The sequence below is a fragment of the Thrips palmi genome, unplaced genomic scaffold (genome assembly GCF_012932325.1).
Source record: "Thrips palmi isolate BJ-2018 unplaced genomic scaffold, TpBJ-2018v1 HiC_scaffold_7, whole genome shotgun sequence".
Lineage (NCBI taxonomy): Eukaryota > Metazoa > Arthropoda > Insecta > Thysanoptera > Thripidae > Thrips > Thrips palmi.
In genome coordinates, this window is record NW_023144634.1 from 4,718,040 (window position 1) to 4,739,935 (window position 21,896).

The window sequence follows — 21,896 nt, forward strand, 5'->3', positions numbered from 1 at the left end:
CTTTTAGTAAAACTAAAATGCGCTCTGCAGAATTTCTCATAGTTAAGCTGTTGATACTCTCGCGCAGGGATCAGCGCGCTGATTTTGAAGGGTCGAAAACGAAGGGGGTGGTGACAGGAGAGGGGTTGGGTTGACGTTCAAGAAATGGCAGGAAAAGGAAAGGCTAATGTGAGGATTGAAAATGAAATCGAAAAGAGTAGAGAAGAATCCGATTGGAAAAGACTTATAGAACTTGCGGAGCAACTGAAAGCTAGGTCTCCTAATCATGGTAATGCAAATGCCTGGAGTAATGCTCTATTTCATGATCGATGGTTCATAACCTTACCAACATTTTGTCAATAAACCTCTAAGAGAAGTGAGCATGACAGCATGTTTTGCCAAGTTTTCTTTTCCTTGAGTTGTGCAAAAAATGTTCTCTCACAACTTTGTTAACTGGAGGAATTATGTCTTTAATATCATGCATATGTCAGCGTTTTTGTTTTTGAGTCTTTCTGCTTGTATTGTTTTCAATCATCAAATTGTTGATAAATTTGTAATTTGTTAACTTTGACGCTTTGACATTGGTTGATTTCCTTCCTACACAATTCTATTTGTTTACTTCCCAATTTCAAGATTTAACCATGTTCTTTATTTTTTTTAATTTTTTTTTTCAGATTGTCTGGCCAACTTTCTTATTGGTGAAGGCAAGTTAGAATCATTTTTGGAAGAAGTTCCCCCTCTTGAAGCAAATGTTGCCAAAGCAAGGTTTGGGCTAATAGAGGTGAAACGATTCCTCAATGTAGCAGTCACTAAAGTAAGTAAGATAACATATTGATTGCCTTCTCTCCTCTACTTCCCATTTTATGAGATCATTATCCTTCCAGCAACCTGATGAGTCTCTTGATGCCAACCTTCTTCTCGGAAAGCTCAACTATGCAATGGGATACTATGATGCCGCTCTGCAGCATTATAATGCAGCAAAGCTACAATCGTTGAGCGAAAAGCCACTTTTCTTGCGTAGTTTGCGCATAGTTGCAGAATCCTTTGCCATCAAAGGTAGGAAAATCACTTGGAAAGCTCATATAGGCTCAAAATTTGACAGAGTAATCTGATTTGATGTCTTTTTTTTCAAGGCATGTGCCTGGAGAAAGTTCCCCCATCTTCTTCATCAAAGTATAAGCAGGCTGAATGGGAAGAGCAAATGTTGCAGTGTTATCAGACTGGTGGGGACCTAGCCCTGCTTTATTTACAGGATGTAGACAAACTTAATCAACAAGGCACTATGGCTACTAGTGGTGAGCTAAGGCTTATTAAAATTTGGGATTTTTTTTCCCCTTGAGTCTGTTACAAGTTATAATGGCTCCCACTTTTCAGGCTCGCATTCCCCTCAACCACCAAATCCTCAAAAGCAAATAGGACCCATTCTCGAAAATGCTATTCAACGGTCTCCTTTGTTGTACATTAAAGTTGGAAAAACCCAACAGGCAGTCAATCGTTACAGGTACCTCACACTCAAATTTAATACATTTGTCTTTCTCATCAGCTACAAATTTGTGTACATGTTTTGGGCATATTTCATATTTTCAGAGCTGTTTTAAGTGCTGTGGAGTCCAGCTCCACCCAAGCTCTACGCCTGGTTCTCACGAGACGCTTGGCTGAAGTTATCCTGCGGGGAGTCAGCCCAGCTGAATATACATGCCCTACGAACACCTCTGAACCAAGTACGTGCTTCCAATCTTGGTTTCATGAGCCAATATATTTTGGCAATGCTTCCTGGCCATTTAAATGATTTGCGGTTTTCAGGTTACAGGAGAGGCCTGCCTGCTGCAAGTAAGACAGATAGTCCTTGGAAGCCAAAGAAATATGGTGGTCACAATCTTTTTGTTCCCAGAAATGAAAATGAGGAAATAATTTTACTCTTGTTAATAAGGTGAATAGTGCTTGTATACTTTACTTTACCTTACTTTACTTAACTATTCTTTACTTAAATGTCGAGTGCTTACTTTTTTTTTTCTCAAACTGTTCAGTGAGTCAATGGCCGTCAGAGAAGCGGTTTTAAGTCAGTCCCCTGAGTTCAAAGAAGTCCGCATTAGAGCTTATGGTAATGCATCTGCTGTATATGATCTACTTACTGTTGCGTTGGTGCGTTGGGGTCAAGTAGACCTCCTTACTGAGGTAAGCCAATGTTAGCAAAGTAAGGCATAAAGATAAAAATATGACCTTGTTTAACTGACGACATTGAGTCTTTTTACAGTCCTTTGAAAGAGCCATGAAATTCTCTGCCAATGAACCTATGGCCTGGCTGCAGCATGCTCTGTGCTTAATAACGGCAGGTAAACATGCGCATGGACTTTCTGTGTTGCGAGAAGCAACTATTCTGGACCCTGCAAGTGTCAGTCCATGTCTAGTGGCAGCTCGTGCATGTTATGAAACCCTAAACTTAGTAAGCTCCTTTTGTACATAATTAAACTAAACACCATTATTTTCTAATTTTACTTATTGATAAACTTAAATTAATATTGTCACTTTTTTTTTCTTTTGTAGATCCCTGAAGGTTTAGAATGGAGTCAAAAAGCTTTAGAGAGAGAACTCACCAGGCCCCAACATTTAGAATCACGGTGTTATTTGTACTTCGGCATTGGATACAGTTTGCAGGCTGCCAATACACATCTGCGAAAAGAGAAGGAAGAACTAAATAGTAAAGCCCTCCAATCCTTTGCAAGGTAATAAATTTTTATCAACATTCTACATTTTAATGAAATGAGTCAGAGCATTTAAGTATATTTTAAACTCATGCCCTTTTATTAACAAAAGTAATTAACTTTATTTTTAGAGCTCATCACATTGACCCAAATGATCATCTTAGTGAATACTATTTGGCTCTACAAAAAGCAAACGCATGCAAAGTGCAAGAAGCCATACGTCATGTCAAATCTGCTCTGCAACTCCGTGCTGACCATGTCCCCTCTCTTCATCTTCTTGTGCTCTTATTATCAGCCCAAAAGCAGCACCAGGAAGCACTGTCTCTTGTACATGCGATACTTGAAGAATACCCTGATAATTTGAACATTATGTATGTTCAAGCTCACTTGGAACTTGAAGTTCATGGTGGAGAGGTAATCATTTTCTTCTAACTTTATGTTTTACAAAATTTTCCTCTTTTACAGTGTTTGTGATGTCTTTGTTTCAGTGCGCGCTTTTAACTGGAAAGAAAATGCTTGCCATATGGAAAAATCTTTATGAAGATCAAACTTCTAATGAATCTCTTGACCAATCCGAAAGAAGAAGTGAGACTCGAAGTGTGTTTAATCTGTATCATTCTGGAATGTCTGACAAAGATTCAAGTAAGTTGGTGACTCTTCACTATTTTGTGACTATTTTGGTCGCCTTCTTTCTTAAAAAAATAATATTATCATTTTTCCCAGGTTCTCTTCATGCTCATTCTTTGGCTGCATCTCGTGTAGAACAGGCATTGTCAGAAGTAGCATCAACATTAAGTTCGTTTACACCAAGACCGGGGCCTCATCGCTCATGGATGTTGCAACTTCATGTGTGGTTGCTTTTGGCAGAAATTTACCTTTCAATGGACCAGCCGAGCTCTGCAATTTTGTGCATTCAAGAAGCAACCAATATCTTTGCTCTTTCCCACCATATTATGTATACTGTGAGTGTGTTTGCAATTTATTTTTGTGTATTGTTACAACTACACTTGTTTATTTTACTAAACTCTCAATTCCTTCTACAGAGAGGGTTACTGCATGAGCACAAGCAAGAATTTGTTGAAGCAAAACTGTGCTACCAAAATGCACTGGCAATCCATCCTACGCATATTAAAAGCATGCAACATTTGGTAAGGCTCTCAATCCATGAACATCACACATGGTTATAAATGAACTGTTTTTCATTGATCTACTTCATCAGGGTTTGGTCTACCATTATCTTGGAAGTCATCGTATTGCAGAGAAGACACTACGCGACGCTGCCCGTATTGACCCCACATCTTATCTTACGTGGTAAGTTGCACCACTTGTCTGTGACATGTCCAAACATTTGTTCTTAAATTCACCAAGCTCTCATGAACCTCTTTTTCAGGTACAATTTAGGGAAAGTCCTTGAGTCTCTGGAGGAATTTGATACCGCAACTGATTGCATGGCCACTGCTTTGGAAACCGAAACTACAAGTCCAATTCTGCCCTATTCCACAATACCTCTCACGTTTGACTGAAGTCCTTGTCCTTGCTTTCAATAATGTCTATGTCAGGAAAACTGTTTCTCAGTCGACTGAAATACAACTTCGCAAAGCACTGTAATATATCAGGATAGGGGACTGTGATCATCTTCCTCCATCTGATGCAACCGTCATCATTTGGGAATGTTGAAAAGTCAAAAGTAGTGTAGAAGCTTTCTTTGTAAAGATAAGAATATTTAAAGATAAGGCTTATGTCATGCTTCAATTATTAATTATTATGTTGTTATTCTAATTGCTAATTTCTAAGAGTTCCTCATTCATGTTGGAGCTTGTGATTGTTACCCCCTGGTATTGAACACATCATTTGAAACAAATTTTTATTTTGGATTTGTTTTATTTCACTGCATTTTGTCTAGAAAATATCAAGGATTACTTTATACCTTCAATTTGGGCAAGTATACACATTCCACATCTGCATTGTATTTTATCTTCTACTATACCTCTAAACTATGTAATTTGGAAAGCAGTAAACTTTAAATCGACTCTGTGACTGCCCCTTTGCTGTTTGTATTTTCTAACTACTTGGTACTGTTGGTAAACAGAATTTGATGTAGCATCTCATGTACAAAATTTGGTTAGCTATTGTCAACCATGTTACCGTGTAAAAGTTAAATTATTTTTAGAATTTTATTTTTTAAACATTCCTCTGAGGCAAAGCCTCAGCCCCAATATCTCCATCATTATTTTTTCGGTTCGTGAAATGTTAGTCTCATATGTGAAGTCATGTCGCAATTTGAGCTCTGAAAATTTTCTAAGAAGTTTGGTGGCTCTAGTTGAGTCCTCCTTCCTCATCTCTAAGGAATGCATTTGGTCAAAATGAACTCACATTCTTACTTTTCTTCTATTATTTTCCTTTCTCGCTTGACTGTGTTCACTGGTATTTACCAAAACATCTTTGTGTGATGACATTAGTGTAAGTTTCACATGTAGCTATTTCATTGTTTGTTATCAGTAAATGTAAATTGTACCTGTTGTATTATCACCCTTGTTGTGCATGAATCATGGTTATGCCACAAATTTCCTTTCAGTTTCCTTTTCATTAGTGTCCAGCATATTTGTCTCTGTGCTAGCCTTACTTAACATGTGCCAGACTTAAGCAAGAGTGTTGTTCCATAGTCTGTGTTGTCATAGTTGCATTTTTACTCAGGTGAATTTAAATCACTTGACTAGAACAATTCATTAGGATAGGTTAGGCTTTTGAGAAAGGAAAGAACAAGCTTGAGAGAAATTTTTAACAAACAAAATAAACAGTAGAGTAGCGCCTCATCTTTCGTGAAACTGTTTGGAATTCTTCAGCTAAAAGGCCTAACTTTGTGTGAAAGCTTTCCTTTCCTCTGACTGAATAATTTATTGTTATCACTAGCACTTATTGTTTGTTGAACCGACTCGGACAATAGCGCCTTCAAATTTCTCCAAAGGCGCATTTTTTATGTGTTAGTAAAATGTTTATTTGTTCTGACCTCCTGAAAGCAATTTGTCAGTAAATCACTAAATGAACAATTTTTAACAATTTCGTAAGTTAGTCTACGTAACATTCAACTCCAAATGTATAAAGTTTTGCTCCTCAGAAGATTTTTTTTGCTGTTTGATTCTTGTTCCTAAACTGTTCCTCAGTACGAGGTGCATCCTAGGCTTTGAATGGCAATACTGGAGTTTTTGTTTTAAGTTGGTATCTATGTCTCTCTTTACTAATGGTACTGCAAAAGTTGTCAGTAATGTAGTATTTTATAATATTTGGTGTGCCTGTGTATGTAGGGATTCTTGTTAAAATGTCTTGTTATACTAATTTTGAACAAAATGAGGTTTTATTGTTATTCTAGTGTGTATGGATGGTGGATTTTTTAACATAATATTATTGTTAACCTGTTATATTATGTATGTTAGTCAAGTCATGGAAGGAGAGAGAAAATTGTTTGTTTTCCTTATTCTATATCCTTTTATCTCCCTGAATTTTATGCCTTAATTGAGTACCTTCAGGCAGCTCCATTGTATATCAGTGTCCACCTCTCAAAGTATTTTCTGGAAACTTTTTGTGCCATTATTTACTGTAACTATTAATCTCCGTAGTCACAAATTTTATTTATGTTTTGGAATTGAAAAAATACTAATACTGATGATGATGATAAATTTTCTTTGTGGAGATACAGATGTCTTCTATATTTTTTCTAAACATGTGTTATCCTGGCTTGTTGATGCAATAAGAAGAAACATGTCTTTTGACATGTTGCTTTAAATGACAAAAGTTTGTCCAAACGGAAATTGATACTACCACTTGTCACCTCTTCTGTGGGTGCCTTATTGTTCCCAATTTTGACCCAAATGTGTGTTTCATCTATTTTTCTATTGTTTCATTTCCTTTGTGTTGATGGAACTATATCAATGTGTTACCCATCTGATGGTTTTGTGTGCCTTTCTCTTATAATTTCACAAGGTGGTTCCATATTAAGTGTCCATTTTTGTGAAAATCAGTGCCATGAAACATTTATCCCTGTATTTGTGTGTACTGTATCAGATGTCAAACACAAGTTCTGAAAAGTTAAATACATTGAAGTACTCCTAGCTGGAAAGTGTGCTTTGTTTCTCATTCATTGCAATTGTTGTACTGTTGCTCTTGTAACTTGAAAAAAATTATGGCCAGTAATATTTTGCACTTTTTGCAGAAGTTGATGCTAAGCATGTTTTGGGAGACCTGTTGGTTCATGCAGTATTAAGAGTTGAATTATGCCAGTGGGATGTCACAGTTAAAAAATCTTAATTCATTTGTATTTGTCTGCCTCATCCCTCTTCTCTTGCATAATCAATTTTAATTTCACCAAATCTCTGTTAGATAGTGTAATTTTTCTGTTATGTGATAGGTAGAAGAATGTGTTTTATTAAAATATCCTTATTATTGTTATTTTATGTTTTGCTCAATGTTTACAAGGTTTAATGATTTGTGATTTTATGATTTATGCTTGGTGGAGTGGAATTATAATTGCACGTTGTAGTCTTTGTCAAGTTGGTAATTGGTCAAGCATAATTTGGGTTTTGCTTTTAAAAAAATCTTGGTTAAAATCTTTCCTGTTTTTCTTTGTAGTTTTGACGGGCTCAAGCTGTGATGTAGTTCTATCACCCAAATATTACTAAGTTTGAACTTAGACCAAACTTGTGTTGTGTTTCTTTGTTAAGTATACTTTGTCACACTGTTCTTTCCGACACATTTTCTGTTTTCTGGTGGAATGTGGATGTGTACTCCTACTGTGCATCTGTGTTTTCTTGTAAATAAAGTTATTGTGGTTACCCCTAACTATGTCATTGTGTCCTACTCGGTCCCCTAACCGATATCTTCTCACCGTAATCTTCTCGCCGGCTCCAATTGTCGTTTTCGTCGCTCTGTCTCTCTCTCACTCATGGGGCGCTCTTATGAGTGTGAGAGAGACAGAGCGACAAAAACTGCTCTTGGAATCTGTCTGCTGGGGTATTGACAGTGCCGGGGTATCGCCACGACGTTCGTTAGTCTTACTATGGCCGCGGCACGGCCTTTCCAGCTGATAAGGCTGATGAAGGGACGCGCGTCTAGCCGCGGTACAGTGAGGTGTCCAAAAGCGGCGCAGCACAGTAGTAGTCTTAACAGACCTAGCCGCGGAGCAGAGGCGCGGCGCGGCGGCCCTTCACTGCAGGTAAGGACCCTGATCCCTCCGGGTCCTTCCCTCAGCCACCCGTGGGGGGTGCGAGGGTGCGCGAGGCACCTCCTCCAGCGGGTTGATTCCAAATACCGCTCTGTCTCAGTCTTCGGGATGAGTGTGCAGTAACCGCCATTTCCGGGGTTCTAGACGAGAGAAGAGGCTCGCGAGCATGGACGCGGTGCACACCCCGGCCGTGACGCTGTCCTGGAAGAACATCCGCGTGCGGGTGAAGCAGGACCACCGGGAAGGCTCTTTAGGCGCGGCCGGCAGGTCCTGGCGGTCCTGGATGCCGACCTTGCCGTCCTCGCCGGGCTTTGGCGCCGGGGAGCCGCTCCTGGGGTGGCGGGCTGCGCGTCAGAAGCTTCTCATCGACGGCGGTGAGTAGACGAAGCCGAGTGTCCTTTCGTCGCTCTGTCTCGCTCGCAGCCCCATGGGACGCCCCGTGAGTGCGAGAGAGGCAGAGCGCCGAAAGGCCGAAACGACGAGTGATTGGACTGACGAGGCCAATGTCCCCACAGTGAGCGGCGCGGTGGATGGCGGCTCGTTCCTCGCCGTGGTCGGCGCGAGGTAAGGCGGTGCCTGGCGGTGCTGTGGTGCCGTGTTTGCTCTTCGGATAAGATGCGACGCTACTCATGCGAGTGAGAGGCAGCGAGGCGGGAAACGAGTAAAAAGTAGCCTTTTTCGTGATAACGGCAACGCCTGCGCATTGTGCTTGAACTGCTTGCAGCGGCACGGGGAAGACCACGCTGCTAGCCGCCATCACGAAGCGACTGCGAGGTGCGCCCATAAAGTGTTTTATTACGATTTAATTAGGTTGTTTTTGAGCGCGGGAGGGAGTGGCCCGGTGGCTCCCAAACCAACACAACGGTGGCTGACGGGCTGGCTTGAACTTCCCCCAGGTCGCGCAGTGTCCGGCGATGTGCTGCTCAACGGGCGCGCGGCGAGCGCCAAGCTGCTGGCCAGGGTGTGCGGCTTCGTGCCGCAGAAGGACCTAGCCACCGTGACGCTCACCACCACGGAGCACCTCAACTTCATGGTGAGGCATGGCAGCGCCGGGTGGTTTGGACTTCCCGCAGTGGTCCCACATAGCAGCCCGTCCTCCCCTTCCCGCAGGCCGTGATGCGTCTGGACGCGCGCGTGTCCGCGTCTGCGCGCGCTCGCCGCATCCGCGTGCTGCTGGCCGACCTGGGGCTGACGGCGTGCGCGCACACCAGGCTGGCACACTTGTCGGGCGGCGAGCGGCGGCGCGTCGCCCTGGCCGTGCAGCTGATGGTGTCGCCGCTGGTGCTGGCGCTGGACGAGCCCTGCTCCGGGCTGGACGCCGAGGGCTCCCGCGTCGTGCTGGAGGCCCTGCGCAGGGAGGCGGGCCGCGGCCGCGCCGTGCTCTGCACAGTGCACCAGGCCGCGCCGGACCTGCTGCGCCTCTTCAGCCACATCCTGGTCCTGTCGGCGGGCAGGGTCGTGTTCCAAGGGCCGCTGGACGACGCGCAGCCCTTCCTGGCCGAGTACGTACCACGTGCGCGTCAACCTGCTTGTCCCCGCTCTGCAGTAGACAGATTCCGAGAGTCGTTTTCGTCGCGCTGTCTCTCTCGCGCCTGTACGTTACGGCCCATGAGTGCGAGAGAGACAAAGCCACGATAACGACTCTCGGAATCAGTCTGCTCGACATCCACGTTGACGTTGCGCAGGGTCGGGGCGCGCGGCCAGGCGGGGTGGACGGCGTCGACGCCGCTCGACGCCATGCTGCAGCAGCTGTGCGACCCCGCCGCCCACCTGGACACGGCCAGGGTGTGCACCGCCTTCGCCAACTCGGGGCACGCGCAGATCCTGGAGGAGTACCCCGTCAGCGAGGTGGGCACACTAGACTGCGGCGCCGTATGCAGCAATCGTTCTAATTATTTGTCGCTTTTCAGGAAGTTCTTGCCCGCGACGTCATTCGAGCCCCTGACATGTGAGTCCTAGTCCACTGCGGGAGTACCGTCGCGTGTCTTGATCTTTCTAATCGAGTGAACCAACTTTTGCCCCCAGCAAACACGTATCGTGGTTCACCGAGGTGTCCTGGCTCGTCTGGAGGGAGGTGGTGGACGCCAGGAGGCAGAACTCCCGCGTCTTCGCGCAGCTTGCGTTGTTCTTGGTAGGTCCCCGTTTTCCAGCAAGGAGGGCTTCGAGTTCAAATCCCGCTCACGCCTCTTCATTTTCCCGCCGTCCAGGTGACGGCCGCCATCATGTCGCTGGCCTTCATGGACGTGAGGCTGACGTCGCTGGCCGGGGTGCAGAGCGTGCGGGGGTTGCTGTACCTCATCGTGAGCGAGGTGGTGTTCACGCACTCCTACGCCGTCTTCCACACCTTCCCCGCCGAGCTGCCCATCTACCTGCGGGAGTCGGACCTGTACTCGTCGTCCGCCTACTACGTCGGCAAGGTGCTCGCCACGGTGAGCAGAGGCCTAGACCAGTGCCGGTCTCGGGTTCAAATACCAATACGTTAATGTTTCGCCTCTCCTTTTTCGAGGTCAGGTCCCGCGGTCTGCCATAGAGCCTCTGCTGTTCGTCGGCGTGATCCAGAGCCAGGTGGACCTGACGGCGGGTGGCGGCGTGGTCACGTTCGTCGGCGTCCTGGGCATCCTGTTCCTCACGGCGCTCACGGCGTCGGCCTACGGTGCGAGTGGAGAGCGCTGAGGGCGCTTGGCGCCGGCATGGTAGGCAACCCAACTCACTCCTGACTCCTTGACTTCCCTGCTGCAGGTTGCATGCTGTCGGCGCAGTTCGAGTCCCCCGAGATGGTGCTGGCCGTCACGCAGCCCGTCGACTTCATCTGCGTGCTCTCGGCCGGCATCTTCAACACCATCAGGTCCAAACGGGGAAATGACTTAGCTTGGCGACTCGCTCAAAACAACGCGCAAAAATTTAAACGACTTAACCTGGACCAGGTCACTGCCGTTCTACATCAAGTGGACGCGGTTCGTGTCCGTGTTCTTCTACTGCCACGAGATGCTCTCCATCGTCTACTGGCAGAACGTCGTCCACATCGGTGCGGCTCCCTACAATGTGCTGGCGCAATACATCGACTAGGTGCTCGTCATTTTCAATTTCATTCTGTTGTTCCAGACTGCCCCGTGTCCAGCCCGGACCTCCCCTGCCTTGAAAGACGGCGGCGCGGTCCTGGAGGACATCGGCTTCGACACGGCCAACCTGGGCAGAGACCTGCTCGGCCTCGGCGCGCTGTGCCTCGGCCTCCACGTCGTGGGCTTCCTCGGCGTGGTCAGGCGTAGCCGCCAGCAGTCCGCCTTCTAGAGACAAGCTGCACCGCCTGCACAGCGCACGCACAGTGTAGGCACGGCGGAAGGGGGAGGGGGAGGGGCACCAGTGACGCGAACGGCAATGTATAAAGTAGATTCTTTACTGTTATAACACACGAATTAAAGACTGATACAAAAGTAAAAACGCATCTCATTATTGCCTTATTTAAAAAATGTAGATCACAATAGAGAGAGATATACAGAGTTACAGCAGAAAGATATGCAACGCTCAAAATAATGTACATCACACAGCCATTCTCGATGAACACAAAATCAGCGTCGGGGTGCGCGGTGTCCATCTTGTCCCGGCAGGTCCACTGTAACTGGCACCGGCCCGGGTTAAACTGGTCCTAATTATTCTACTTGGCTTGGCGCGGGCAAGTTGAGACGCAACTCAGTGGGACAATCGAACAATCGAATGGCAGTGCGGGCCGTCGGCGAGAAATCGATCGAATTGAAGATTTAAAGGACATTCCACGCCCTTGCGCTTCCCGCCAACAGGATCCCTTAGTCTAACTGTACAAATATTACATAACGCGACGGGACGCGCGTGTATGGCACAGATTTGATTCACGAGTCTGCGATTGAAGACATTGTCTATAAATAACGCATTCGATTCAATAACATTGAATGCACAGCACCAAAGACATCGACATTACTAGACTGGGTACACGACAAACAATTCTTTATACAAATCTTTCCTTACAATTAGTTAAAATAACACCAGCGTTGACTCCCCGAACGACTAAAGAGAACGACTGAATATACTCAGTGCTGAGCACGCATTGCGGTTACGCCGTGAGTCATGTCATTTCTAAACCTTGCAAGAAGACTAGACCTCGCCTCGCGACAACAACAACAAAAACATCAACGACAACGACAGAGTTAACTATTCTAAACAACAAAAACAAGAGACTCTAGTACACCGCCTGGCGCTTGCTGCGCCGCCACAGCGCGATGAAGCCGAACAAGTGGCAGAACACGTAGATGCCGGCCAGCCCCGCGATGTCCAGCCCCAGGTCGTCGGCGTGGTAGCCGTACTTCTCCAGCGCGCCCTGGCCGGAGGAGATGCAGGGAATGCCAGGGTCCTCGTCGCACGCTGGAAACAAATTTCCGTCTCAGAGAAACGAACTGGAAAGCAGGGATAGTTTAGCCTTTCTCGAATCGAGCTCTACCTATGGAGTCGATCTTCTCCCACTGCAGGATGGACACCGCCTCATTGCCATAGTAGAACAGCGACACGAACGGGACCCACGCCAAGTGAGCGGGCAGGTTTCTGCAAACAACGCAAAACGTATTGTAGACGGTTTTCTTTACTTTCTTGGTTTTGTTTTCACTTTGCTATGCGGCGGAGTTCGCACCCGAGCTGGATGTACAGCCCGCTGAAGGTGACGGAGATGAACTCGTACGGCACGGACACCATGGCGGCGGTCTCGATGGACTCGAAGGACGCCGACATCAAGCACCCTGCGGCACCAGAAACACAGAAACTGAATAAAATGATACCGAAACGGGGAGTTGCGTGAAAAGTAGCAGAGAAAAGAGGTGGAGGGTTACCGTATGCCGTGGCCGCGATGGCGCAGGCCCACACCGGCACCAGCAGCAACAAGAAGTCCGTGATGCCGCCCGTCAGCCCGCCCACCAGGAACACGACCAGGGTGTAGAGGAACGGCTCCACGATGGCGCGGGGGAGCTGCGGACCAGACACCCGTCATCACGGTAAATGAAAGTCCCGGATTCCGACTCGCCGAAAAGTGTCTATGTTTGGTTTTCAAAGAGACGGCTCGCCGAATCGCGTGACTCGGAATTCGGGATTTTCGTTTGCAGCAAACTAGTCTCTGGTCAAAATCCAGACAATGCTTTTAGTGGTGCACGCGACGATCGACGTACCAGGATGAGCATTTTGGAGGCGTAGTAGGGCCCCGGCGTGTACAGCCCGTTTCCGATCTCCCTGAGCAGCACCGGCATCTCGTGGGGGAACGTGTGGAACACGCTGTAGGAGTAGGCGAAGATGATCTCGGTCACGATGAGGTACAGGAAGCCCTGCATGTTCTGGATGCCCTTCTGGTCCCTGGTGATGCTCACGTAGGGTGTCGAGATGAGCACCGCGATGAACTGCCCACAACCGAAAGACAAGTCCATTCAAACACGGCTCCCGAGAGTTTGATCGAAAGGGGCGATGTCGCGCTCCTCACCATCAGCATGCCCAGCCGGATGAGGATGTCCGTGGGCTGCCGCCGGATCTCGATGAGCGAGCGCCACACCAGCCAGTAGAACTGCGTGAACCTCCTCGGCTTCTTTCTGCGGGGAAATGGAACGATAACTTGGGGCCGCCCTAGTCGCCTCCAGCCGCCTCCAGTCGCCACAGCTCTGGAGCGGAGCGCTTAGCGCCTGCGAGCTCGGGGTAGGCCGAGCAGGCGAACAGGCGAGTTCAGCGGGTGGCCTATGCCAGAGTCGCAGGCGCTGAGCCGCAGCCTTCGGCCAGACACTCGTTTATTTCTTCATTGATTTAAGTTTAGATTTTAGTGGCAGCGTGGCACTCACATGTTCAGGTACTTCTGGAACTCCTCGCTGTTCTGTTGGACAGAGGAGAGACAGTTTGATTAGTCGTTTGCCGGGTTTATCTGACTGAGATAAGATTCCGGTAAGACGGCTTCGGGAAGCCAACGACCGGGTGAGGCGAGGTAAGGGACGTAAAAGCCAGGATTCGCGGGGGCCGGCAAGTGGTCGTAGAGCAGGACACTAGGACCTACTACCCTGCCGCCCCCGGCGCGCGGAGGCCGGAGGGCAGTGGACCAGAAGACCGGTGGAGGCGGCCAAAACTCTGATGCGTTTTGAGCTCCAGAGTCGCTAACTGAGACACGAACCGAGCGTGTGGCCCCACCAATGTATTCCTCGTTCGGAGAGCAATCCAATGGTGGGGTCACACGTTCGGTTTGAACCCATTTAGCGACTCTGGAGCTCAAAACGCGTCTTAGAGTTTTGTCCGCTTCCACCGGTCTTCCGGCCGGCCCACTGTGCGGAGGACCTGACCTACCTCGTAGCTGTCGCAGCTGGCGACGGACCAGCTCCTGCCCACCCTGCTGAGGCTGTGCCCCAGGCCGTCGGCCCTGTCGCTGTCCGCCTCGTGGGACTCGGAGCGCAGGAAGCGTCCCGTGTGGGCGGCCAGCTGGTCGGACAGCGCCTGGCCGTACTTGGAGTTGTCGAACTCGTCGCACAGCCACTGCACCTTCTTGAGGCACTCGCCCTCCCTGCCGGGGATGATGGCGAGCTGCGACACCAGGAACTCGGCCTGGTTGAAGGTGCTCGGGCACACGAGGCCAAGGCTGCGGGCAGGAATGGGACAGTCAGTGTCACGGTCGTGTCGTGAGGGCCAGGGCGTGCAAGTGCACGAGGACCTACTTGTCGAAGTGCCGCGACGCGTCCGCCACGTCGCCGAAGAAGGCGACGCGGCCGCCGGCGACGAGCAGCACTTGGTGGAACAGGTCGAAGATGCCGGACGCGGGCTGGTGGATGGTGCAGATGACGGCCTTGCCGCGCGCCGCGAACAGGCGCAGGTGCTCGACGACGGCGCCGGCGCTGTAGCTGTCCAGGCCCGTGGTGGGCTCGTCGCAGAACAGGAACGGGGGGTCGGTTAGCAGCTGCACGGCCAGCGACACGCGGCGCCGCTCGCCGCCGGACAGCCGCCGGAGCTGCGTGTGGCAGCACTTGCTGAGCCCCAGGTCCATGAGCAGCGACAGGATGCGGCGGTGCCGCTGGCTGGCGCGCACGCGCTGGTCCATCTTGAGCCGCGCCATGAACTCAAGGTGCTCCCGCACCGTCAGGCACTCCACTGCCAGGTCCTGCTGCGGCACGAAGCCCGACACCTTGCACATGAACTGCTGGTCCACCACGTGCCCGTTCACCAGGATCTCGCCGCGCATGATGCCCTTGACGCGCTGGCTCACCGTGGCCAGCAGCGTCGTCTTGCCGGCGCCACTGGAACACAGGGAACGGAAGGGTTGACGCTTGGCTCTCGCACCCCAGCGGGAAGCCCTATAAGTGCGAGAGAGACAGCGCGCCGGTTCGGAATCGCCCGCAGAGCGCCTGCGGTGCGGCGGTAGGCAACCCGACGAACACGCCTGTGTAACGGGGCGGCCCGCCCTGGCCTCGCAGGGGCTCCTACCTCCACGGCGCGGGGCCTACCTCCCTAGCGGGGCTTACCTGGCGCCCATGATGGCCATGAGGGTCCCCGACTTGGCCACTCCGCTCACTGAAATAAGACATCAGGGTAAGTCTTCGGAGGCCGGTGGGTCTTTTTGGGCGCGACCGCCACGACGGAGGAGTCCTTACCGCTGTTGAGGATCTGCTTGTGCTCGTACTTCTGGCGGCTCAGCAGCCCGGCACCCTCCTTCCGCCTCCGCACCCACACGGAGAGGTCGTTCCAGGCCAGCGTCATGGAGCTGGTGGCGTCCTCCTGGAGCTGCGCCAGCGCCACCTCGGGCCCGGGGGGCGTGGGGGGCGTGGCCCCGCCCGCGGACGAGGCCGGGGAGCCGCGGCCGGAGCCTCGCGAGCCGCCGGGGCTCTCCATGGTGCCTGCAAGCAGCAAGCAGGGAGCTGTGAGACGAGACGAACAGTGGCAGCCACCACACTGTAGGCTGCGGCGCCGATGCAAAGCCGAGCATGATGCACTCATCGCCGTCCTGGAAGTCTGGCAGTCTGGAAGGGCAAGGCGTTCAATTAAGACATCATGCGGGGCTCGGTGCACAGCCACCCGGCCAGGTAATGTGCGGTGGGCGTTTATCGAGCACCGCGCCACGCCCCGCCCCGCCCCGCAAGGGCCTCTTGCCGGCCACACTATTACCCCGTCAGTCAAGGGAATGGAACGGCCCTTCTTGACAGTGTGGCCGCCGGAGAAAGAAAACAAAATGGAACCGGTATTTGAACCCACGGCACTGGAGCGCAAGGCACTGGCACCGCGCGGCGCCCAGCCCTGCGTGAGGGTCCCCGTCGGTCCCCGTCGGTCCCTGTCGGCAGAACGCGGTGATCGTTCCCAGTGCGCCAGCCGCGCCAGCGAAGGGCATGGCGCACTGCCGTACTGCTGCAGGGACATTCGATCGGCGTGATGATCGGCGGCCTAAGGGCGGGGAGAGGCGGCGTGCAGGCGGCATGCCAGTGCCAGGCAGCTAGGCTACAGGGCCGCCAGGGCCGGCCGGCCGGGCTAGGCCCCAGGGCCCCGCGGCCATCTTATATCTGTGAGAGCAGCATTGCGGCCTGGCCCGGCATGGGCCGGCATGGCCCTGCACTGCACCACGGCGGCAGTGCACTGGGGAATGGCGGACGGCGGAACGGAGCGGCCAAATGGCAAACGCCAACCAGACGCCGAGGATTTTCGCGTTATGGGTTACCGGCAATAATTTACAGTGGTTCTTCCCCGCGCCTGCACATGTCCGCTTCAGCCTCAGAGCACCGCCTTGCCCCCCCCCCCTTCCCGCACCTGCACTTTGCGAATTTGCTAGGCGAGGCCGGTCCGTGCCCCGTGCCTGCATCGCCTGCATCGGGGCACACGGTAACAGGATACCCTCCGGTTCGCGCAGTCGTCGTTTTATTTCGTTTTTACGAGTCGCTGCCTTCAGTGTTTTTTTGTCCGTTTTGTGTTTGGCGCGTGAGAGCCACACATGCAGCCTCCAACCGCACGCCCTGCTTCGCCTTCGCCACAGATTGAACCGTCACCGTGCCGGTCGGTGCCGGCAGTCCCGGTGACACCAAGCGGCTGAATGGCTTGCCGGCTGCTCCACGCCCACCCAGCGCCGCAGACTGATTCGAGAGCCTTTTGCGCCGCCCCGCACTCAGCGCGTCCCGCAGCAGAGCGCGAACGACTCTCGACAGCTGCAGCTCGCCCGAACGACCCGAATGAAAAGTAACCAGTTTCTTTCGCTTCGGTTCGCGACCGCCACCGCCAGGTTACTGCAGGATATACTGGCACCAGTTTGCCTGCCAAACTCGACTGATACACGGCTTCGCCATGGCGTCGCGGCGGGGGGCAGCAGGGGGCAGGGGGCCAGACAGACGTCCAGACGTGCCGATAAGGTTCGGCCGTCTGATTCCCGAGTCCTCGCAGACCGATCGCTGAGGTTCGCCACCCTGTCTCGCTCACACTCACGGGGCATCTCGCAGGGGTGAGAGAGAGAGAGAGCGACGAGACGCTGCCGGTTGGACTTCCTCCAGTGGCGTGCACGTGTTGGACACCACGTGCGAAAAGCCTTGCACGTGCACTGCACGGCCGAGGCACAGTTTTGGCCCAGCTGACCACATGCGCCGCCGCGGCCGTCCAGGGTGTCCGATGCACTTGCGGAGCTTCGCTAGCTTGGCCGGCACGGGGCGGCGCGGCGGCGCGGCGGCCTGGCGCACGGGGTGGATGGAGGCGGACGGGGCGGGGATTACGGTGTAGGGAGGGTGCCATCCTGTGCACTGCGCGCCACCCGCCCACAAACTGCGGCATTTTGACAAGCGAGGCTCTTCTTCTCAGCGGCAGCGCGGCGGTGGGGAAGCCGCTCGCTCTAGCAGTGTAGCAGGAAAAGAAGCTGAAGGCTTGCAGCAGGACGCGGCCGCGGCCGTCGGCGTCCTGGACCGGAGCTGCTCTCCGCCTCCTTGTCCTCCGAGAGGGTGGTAAACTCGGGAACCAAAGCCATGACTCCCCTGTGACGCTGTGACGCGCGGTTGAGGCGGTGGAGCGCCATTGCCTGCCTTATATAACGCCGATTCGTGGCCCCGCGCCACGCCGCCGCGGCCTAGCTCCACGCTTTACATAACGCTAAAGGCTGGAGGATCAAGGGGAGCCGGACGGGCGGCGGACGGCCAGACGGCGGGGCGTGCACCTATCTTGACCCTTACCTTGGCAATGGAAATGAACCGAATGGGCCGAGTCGCCGAGGGCCGGCCCACGCTGCCTTCCTCTGCGCCCGGCCAGCCCTGCCCAAGGCCCTGCCAGCCCTGCCCAAGGCCCTGCCAGCCCTGCCGGCCAGGCAACCGGTACCCGGCCTCTAAGTCTCCGCGTTTGTGGCCGGACTGATGGTCGACTGATGGGCCAGGCAAGGGCTTTGAGGTGCTTTCGGTGAGTAGGGTAGGCCGCCCACCGTCCGTGCCCCGGGTCAGTGTGTCCGCGGGATCCTGGGTTCGAATACGGACTAGGAAAGATTAGTTTCTTCAGTCTCTCCCCTGCTTTTTCTCCGTTCCGATTTTCTTGTCGAGGCTGCACACAATGAGGACGCGACACACGGCGACCGGTGAAGCCTGGCTGGAATTCCAGCGGCCGGTGCCAATGCAAACACACTCACACACTGAGTGTAACTCACGCGCGTTAGCAGCGCGCGCGTGTTATGTGATCGTGATGGCGGAAGGGCGGCGCCAGTGCGCCGCAGTGCGCCAGTCACCCTGCCTCCGTGTCAACACTCGATCTGCGGCATGTTCATGCACGCCGGGACCTTCCAGGACACGCCGGGCGCAACAACGCCTCCACAGGTATGAGAAATCCGACGGAAGGATATCGTGCGCCGCCCAGCGCCCAGCGCCGCCCGAGTCGTGATGACCGTTTTCACAGTTCCACACACACGCACGAACCGACACACACACACACACGCGCGCACGGGCAGACACATACACAAACACGCACGCGTTGGAAACTTCCCCGGTCCACGGCCCACGGCGCGGCCGGGCCAACCTCCAGGACCCAGAGGGCCCAGGACTCCCTGAACGTCTCTCTCCTCTCTCTCTCTCTCTCTCTCTCTCTCTCTCTCTCTCTCTCTCTCTCTCTCTCTCTCTCTCTCTCTCTCTCTCTCTCTCTCTCTCTCCTCCTCTCTCTCTTCCCTCCCACCGCTTTTCCAGCGAGTTTGCCCCGTCGCCTCCGCCTGACTGCAGTCCGGGCCTTTCCATGCGTTGTAATCGATGTGATCCATCCGGCTTATGTACCTACCCTGCCGCTGCGCCTCTATCTCCTTCTCTCTCATTGCCGGCCCGCTGCGCGTGAAGCAGCCGAAGCAGCCCGAACGGACAAGGACGGAACGCGCGGCAGGGCGGCTGAGGGGCGCCGAGGCTCGCGGCCCGGACGGCCGGACAACTGGAATTCTGTCGCCTGCCACACTGCATATCACGGCAAACCTGTTCCCTTCACATTTCGCCTTCCCCCTCCCCTCCCTGCCGCCCCAATTGAACATGCTCTGCTTTATAATGCCCTCGACGCGGACATGAGCGAAAATGAAAACAACAAGCAAAGCAGGATTCGAACCCACGGTCAGCGGTCTGAGGCGAAGCCTGCGAAGCCGAAGCCGGCTCCAAAACTTGGTCATTAATTTAACCGACGAAAGAAAAGAGCCGGGTCCCTCCGTTAGGCATCGGGAGGAGGTTAGCCACCTCGGCTAGCCGCGGCCGCGCGTTATATAAGCTCGTCATGAGCCAGGTGGCGAGGAATGCCAAACAGTCGATTGCTCTCCACGATGTTCGAGTTGGACTGTTCCTGGCTACTTTGTCGAGGACGCGCCGTTTGGTACGGCGCCGCCGACGGCCGCTTTGGGCGAAAGGGTGCAAATACCCCCCTCCCCCCAACAAAACCTCGTCTCATGAATTATCAGTGGCGGTAATTTCCCTGCAATAACCGGCACGTCGTCTGCAGTGTTTGCCCAGGTTGTCGTGCCATTACGGTGTGGCGGTGCGGCGGTGCGGCGGTGCGCAGCACGGGCCGTTTAATCAGGGTGGTCTGCGAGTCTGCCCCGGGGCGGCCAGCGTCGTCGGCCACGTCCCACGGCCCGCTGAGGCCTGGCTCCGCCTGGCTGCGGTGCGGACCGCGCGGGCGGACTTTGGGGGCACGACGACGTCATGGCCAGGCAGTGAGCTTCATTCACGACTTTGCTCTCGGCCCCGTGCCTCAACGCCTCAACTTGCACTGCCTGCCACCGGCCTGCCGGAGAGGAAACGGAGAAACGTTCACAGCACTTCAAAGCGTCCGGCTGACAGTCTGACAGTCCATCGGCATGCCCGCCCCTCGCTGCTTCGACCCCAAAATGCCCCGTTTTGAGCCGGTGTCTTCCCTAGTCCATCGAGGCCCGGTCGGTGTCGTGTTTCCGTGGGGGAGAAGGAGCAATCCGAGAGGCCTAGTCAAGGAGGTGGACGCGAACAGGAGCCGCGGCAGTGGGCCAGGCAGGCCAGGCAGGCATGCCGCCCTGCAGGGCTGCGGCGCCGCCGTGGACACATTCCCAAATGCTCCGTTTGCGGCTTTGCGGCGTTTGCTCATGATTCCGCCGTCCCGGTTGACCGGTTGCGTAACCTCAAGGATGCGGCGCGTGGCGGCGCGTTGGCCGAGCTAGCACGAGCACGCCCTGCCCTAGGTGAGGCGTACGGTGCGGCGCGGCGCGGCGCGGGCATCCGGCCGGGGTGCCGGGGATCGAGCAGGAAGGCCAGGGGTGGCCGCCACTCCGCCACTGCACTGCCTTGCACCGCACTGCAGCCGTTCAATTAGCTAATTTCCGCCCGGCCCGCGAGCAGCCCGGCCGCCAGGCCACAGGCAGCGCGACGTGTCTAGCCGCCGCGTAGCCGCGTAGCGTCCAGCCATGGAGCCATGGGCGTCAAGGCGAGGCTGGCATGGCGCTTACGTAAGGCCGAGACGCGGCGCGGCGGCACGGCGCGGTGCGAGACGCTTCACTAATAACTCGGAATGAGCCGATGGCCGATGGCTGGACGACGCCGATAAATCACCATGAAATCTCTGCGCACAGGACAGCCCTCGGGTGGCTTCGGGCGTCGGGCCGCCGGCTGGTCCTTCCCTCTCACCTTTGGGTCGTTCGGCGCTTAGTAATCCCAGTGCATGTTGCGGCGCCGAGGCGAGGCGGGCGAGGCGGGCGAGGCACTCGCGGTCTGGTCGCGGTCGGCGGGTCCTTCGTCAGGCTTCGGCCTTCGGCCTTCGGTTCGCTTGGCGGCTCCGGGGCCTCCTCGATCCTCGCGGTGCGCGCGGTGCTCGGGGCTGGGACGGACTGGCCGGGCCGGCGGTCGCCGTCGCCGTCGGTCGGTGGGGCCGGCGCGCGGCGGCGCGGCGGGCTGCTCGGCGGCGGGAGCGGAGGTCGCGGGGGGCGGGGCGGCGCCGGACAGGCCTAGCCGGGGGCGGGGGGCGTGGCGGGCGGGGAAGCACCCACAGTGCGACAACTTGACGGCCGCGTGTTTGCCGTGCGTGCGCTGCCGGTGCACTGCGTGCGCGTGCGTGCGGCGATGCGTGCCCCGAGGAAATCACCCGGCTGTTATGCGCTTATTGAGGGTCGCCGGGGGAATACTGAGGAGGACCCCCGTGCCGCGACCTGGGCCCTTGGCCTCGCCCTGGGCCGCGCCCTGGGGCGGCCGGCCGGACGCTGCCCATTTTCGCGTCACTTACCGTGCAGTCAGCCAGCGGTGCAGGTGGCCGTCGACGCCGCCGCGGCGCGTGGGTGGCAGGTGCGGCAGCTGCTGGTGTCGTTGGCGTCTTCGGGGGCCTCCACCTTGGCCTCCACCTTGCCGGCGGCTTGGCGCGGACACAGCTGCAGCGGCCACAGCGGGTACAGCTCCACGAACACGCGCGTGAACAGCTTGTAGTGCGGCGTCGATAGCCGGCCCAGGACGGCGCCGAGGCAGGCGTCGTGGCCTCGGCCTCGGCGTCGACGCAGCGCGCAGCGCGCCATCCGCCTGGCCGGCGACGTGGTGCCCCTGGCC

General features: G+C 54.0%; 3 protein-coding genes across 3 annotated transcripts; 2 read left to right on the forward strand and 1 right to left on the reverse strand.

Moving 5' to 3' along the window:
• The first annotated feature begins 92 nt into the window (after nucleotides 1-92).
• LOC117652411 (tetratricopeptide repeat protein 7B) lies at nucleotides 93-7,514 on the forward strand. The gene is made up of 16 exons (XM_034397303.1): nucleotides 93-268; nucleotides 654-793; nucleotides 864-1,035; nucleotides 1,113-1,274; nucleotides 1,354-1,480; nucleotides 1,567-1,700; nucleotides 1,783-1,909; nucleotides 2,007-2,154; nucleotides 2,234-2,422; nucleotides 2,524-2,702; nucleotides 2,813-3,095; nucleotides 3,170-3,323; nucleotides 3,405-3,643; nucleotides 3,725-3,829; nucleotides 3,901-3,992; nucleotides 4,072-7,514. Exons 1-16 carry the CDS (start codon nucleotides 145-147, stop codon nucleotides 4,202-4,204), a joined length of 2,508 nt encoding a protein of 835 aa, XP_034253194.1. The 5' UTR covers nucleotides 93-144; the 3' UTR covers nucleotides 4,205-7,514.
• A 296-nt stretch (nucleotides 7,515-7,810) lies between these two features.
• Nucleotides 7,811-11,318, forward strand: LOC117652344 (protein scarlet-like). The gene is given in 15 exon segments (XM_034397187.1): nucleotides 7,811-7,887; nucleotides 8,041-8,270; nucleotides 8,412-8,460; nucleotides 8,621-8,670; nucleotides 8,793-8,929; nucleotides 9,007-9,398; nucleotides 9,582-9,744; nucleotides 9,807-9,844; nucleotides 9,922-10,027; nucleotides 10,104-10,325; nucleotides 10,408-10,549; nucleotides 10,636-10,741; nucleotides 10,821-10,921; nucleotides 10,999-11,030; nucleotides 11,032-11,318. Coding segments are annotated over 14 exon segments (1,899 nt in total). The 5' UTR covers nucleotides 7,811-7,887; nucleotides 8,041-8,062; the 3' UTR covers nucleotides 11,185-11,318.
• Nucleotides 11,319-11,857: 539 nt separating this feature from the next.
• LOC117652343 (protein scarlet-like) lies at nucleotides 11,858-21,173 on the reverse strand. The gene is made up of 12 exons (XM_034397186.1): nucleotides 20,991-21,173; nucleotides 15,522-15,764; nucleotides 15,393-15,441; nucleotides 14,592-15,167; nucleotides 14,227-14,515; nucleotides 13,734-13,765; nucleotides 13,385-13,490; nucleotides 13,080-13,304; nucleotides 12,747-12,882; nucleotides 12,551-12,656; nucleotides 12,365-12,465; nucleotides 11,858-12,288 (listed from the first exon to the last, which is right to left on the reverse strand). The coding sequence occupies exons 2-12, from the start codon at nucleotides 15,757-15,759 to the stop codon at nucleotides 12,107-12,109; spliced, it is 2,040 nt and encodes a 679-aa protein (XP_034253077.1). The 5' UTR covers nucleotides 15,760-15,764; nucleotides 20,991-21,173; the 3' UTR covers nucleotides 11,858-12,106.
• Nucleotides 21,174-21,896: the final 723 nt, after the last annotated feature.

Coding starts and splice junctions, on each gene's coding strand:
- LOC117652411 (XM_034397303.1), top strand. CDS start 145: ATGGCAGGAAAAGGAAAGGCTAATGTGAGGATTGAAAATGAAATCGAA. Junction 3,096..3,169: donor TTGAAGTTCATGGTGGAGAG/GTAATCATTTTC, acceptor TCTTTGTTTCAG/TGCGCGCTTTTAACTGGAAA. Junction 3,993..4,071: donor CCCACATCTTATCTTACGTG/GTAAGTTGCACC, acceptor CCTCTTTTTCAG/GTACAATTTAGGGAAAGTCC.
- LOC117652343 (XM_034397186.1), bottom strand. CDS start 15,759: ATGGAGAGCCCCGGCGGCTCGCGAGGCTCCGGCCGCGGCTCCCCGGCC. Junction 12,883..13,079: donor CCTCCAAAATGCTCATCCTG/GTACGTCGATCG, acceptor TCTGGTCCGCAG/CTCCCCCGCGCCATCGTGGA. Junction 12,657..12,746: donor CATCGCGGCCACGGCATACG/GTAACCCTCCAC, acceptor CTGGTGCCGCAG/GGTGCTTGATGTCGGCGTCC.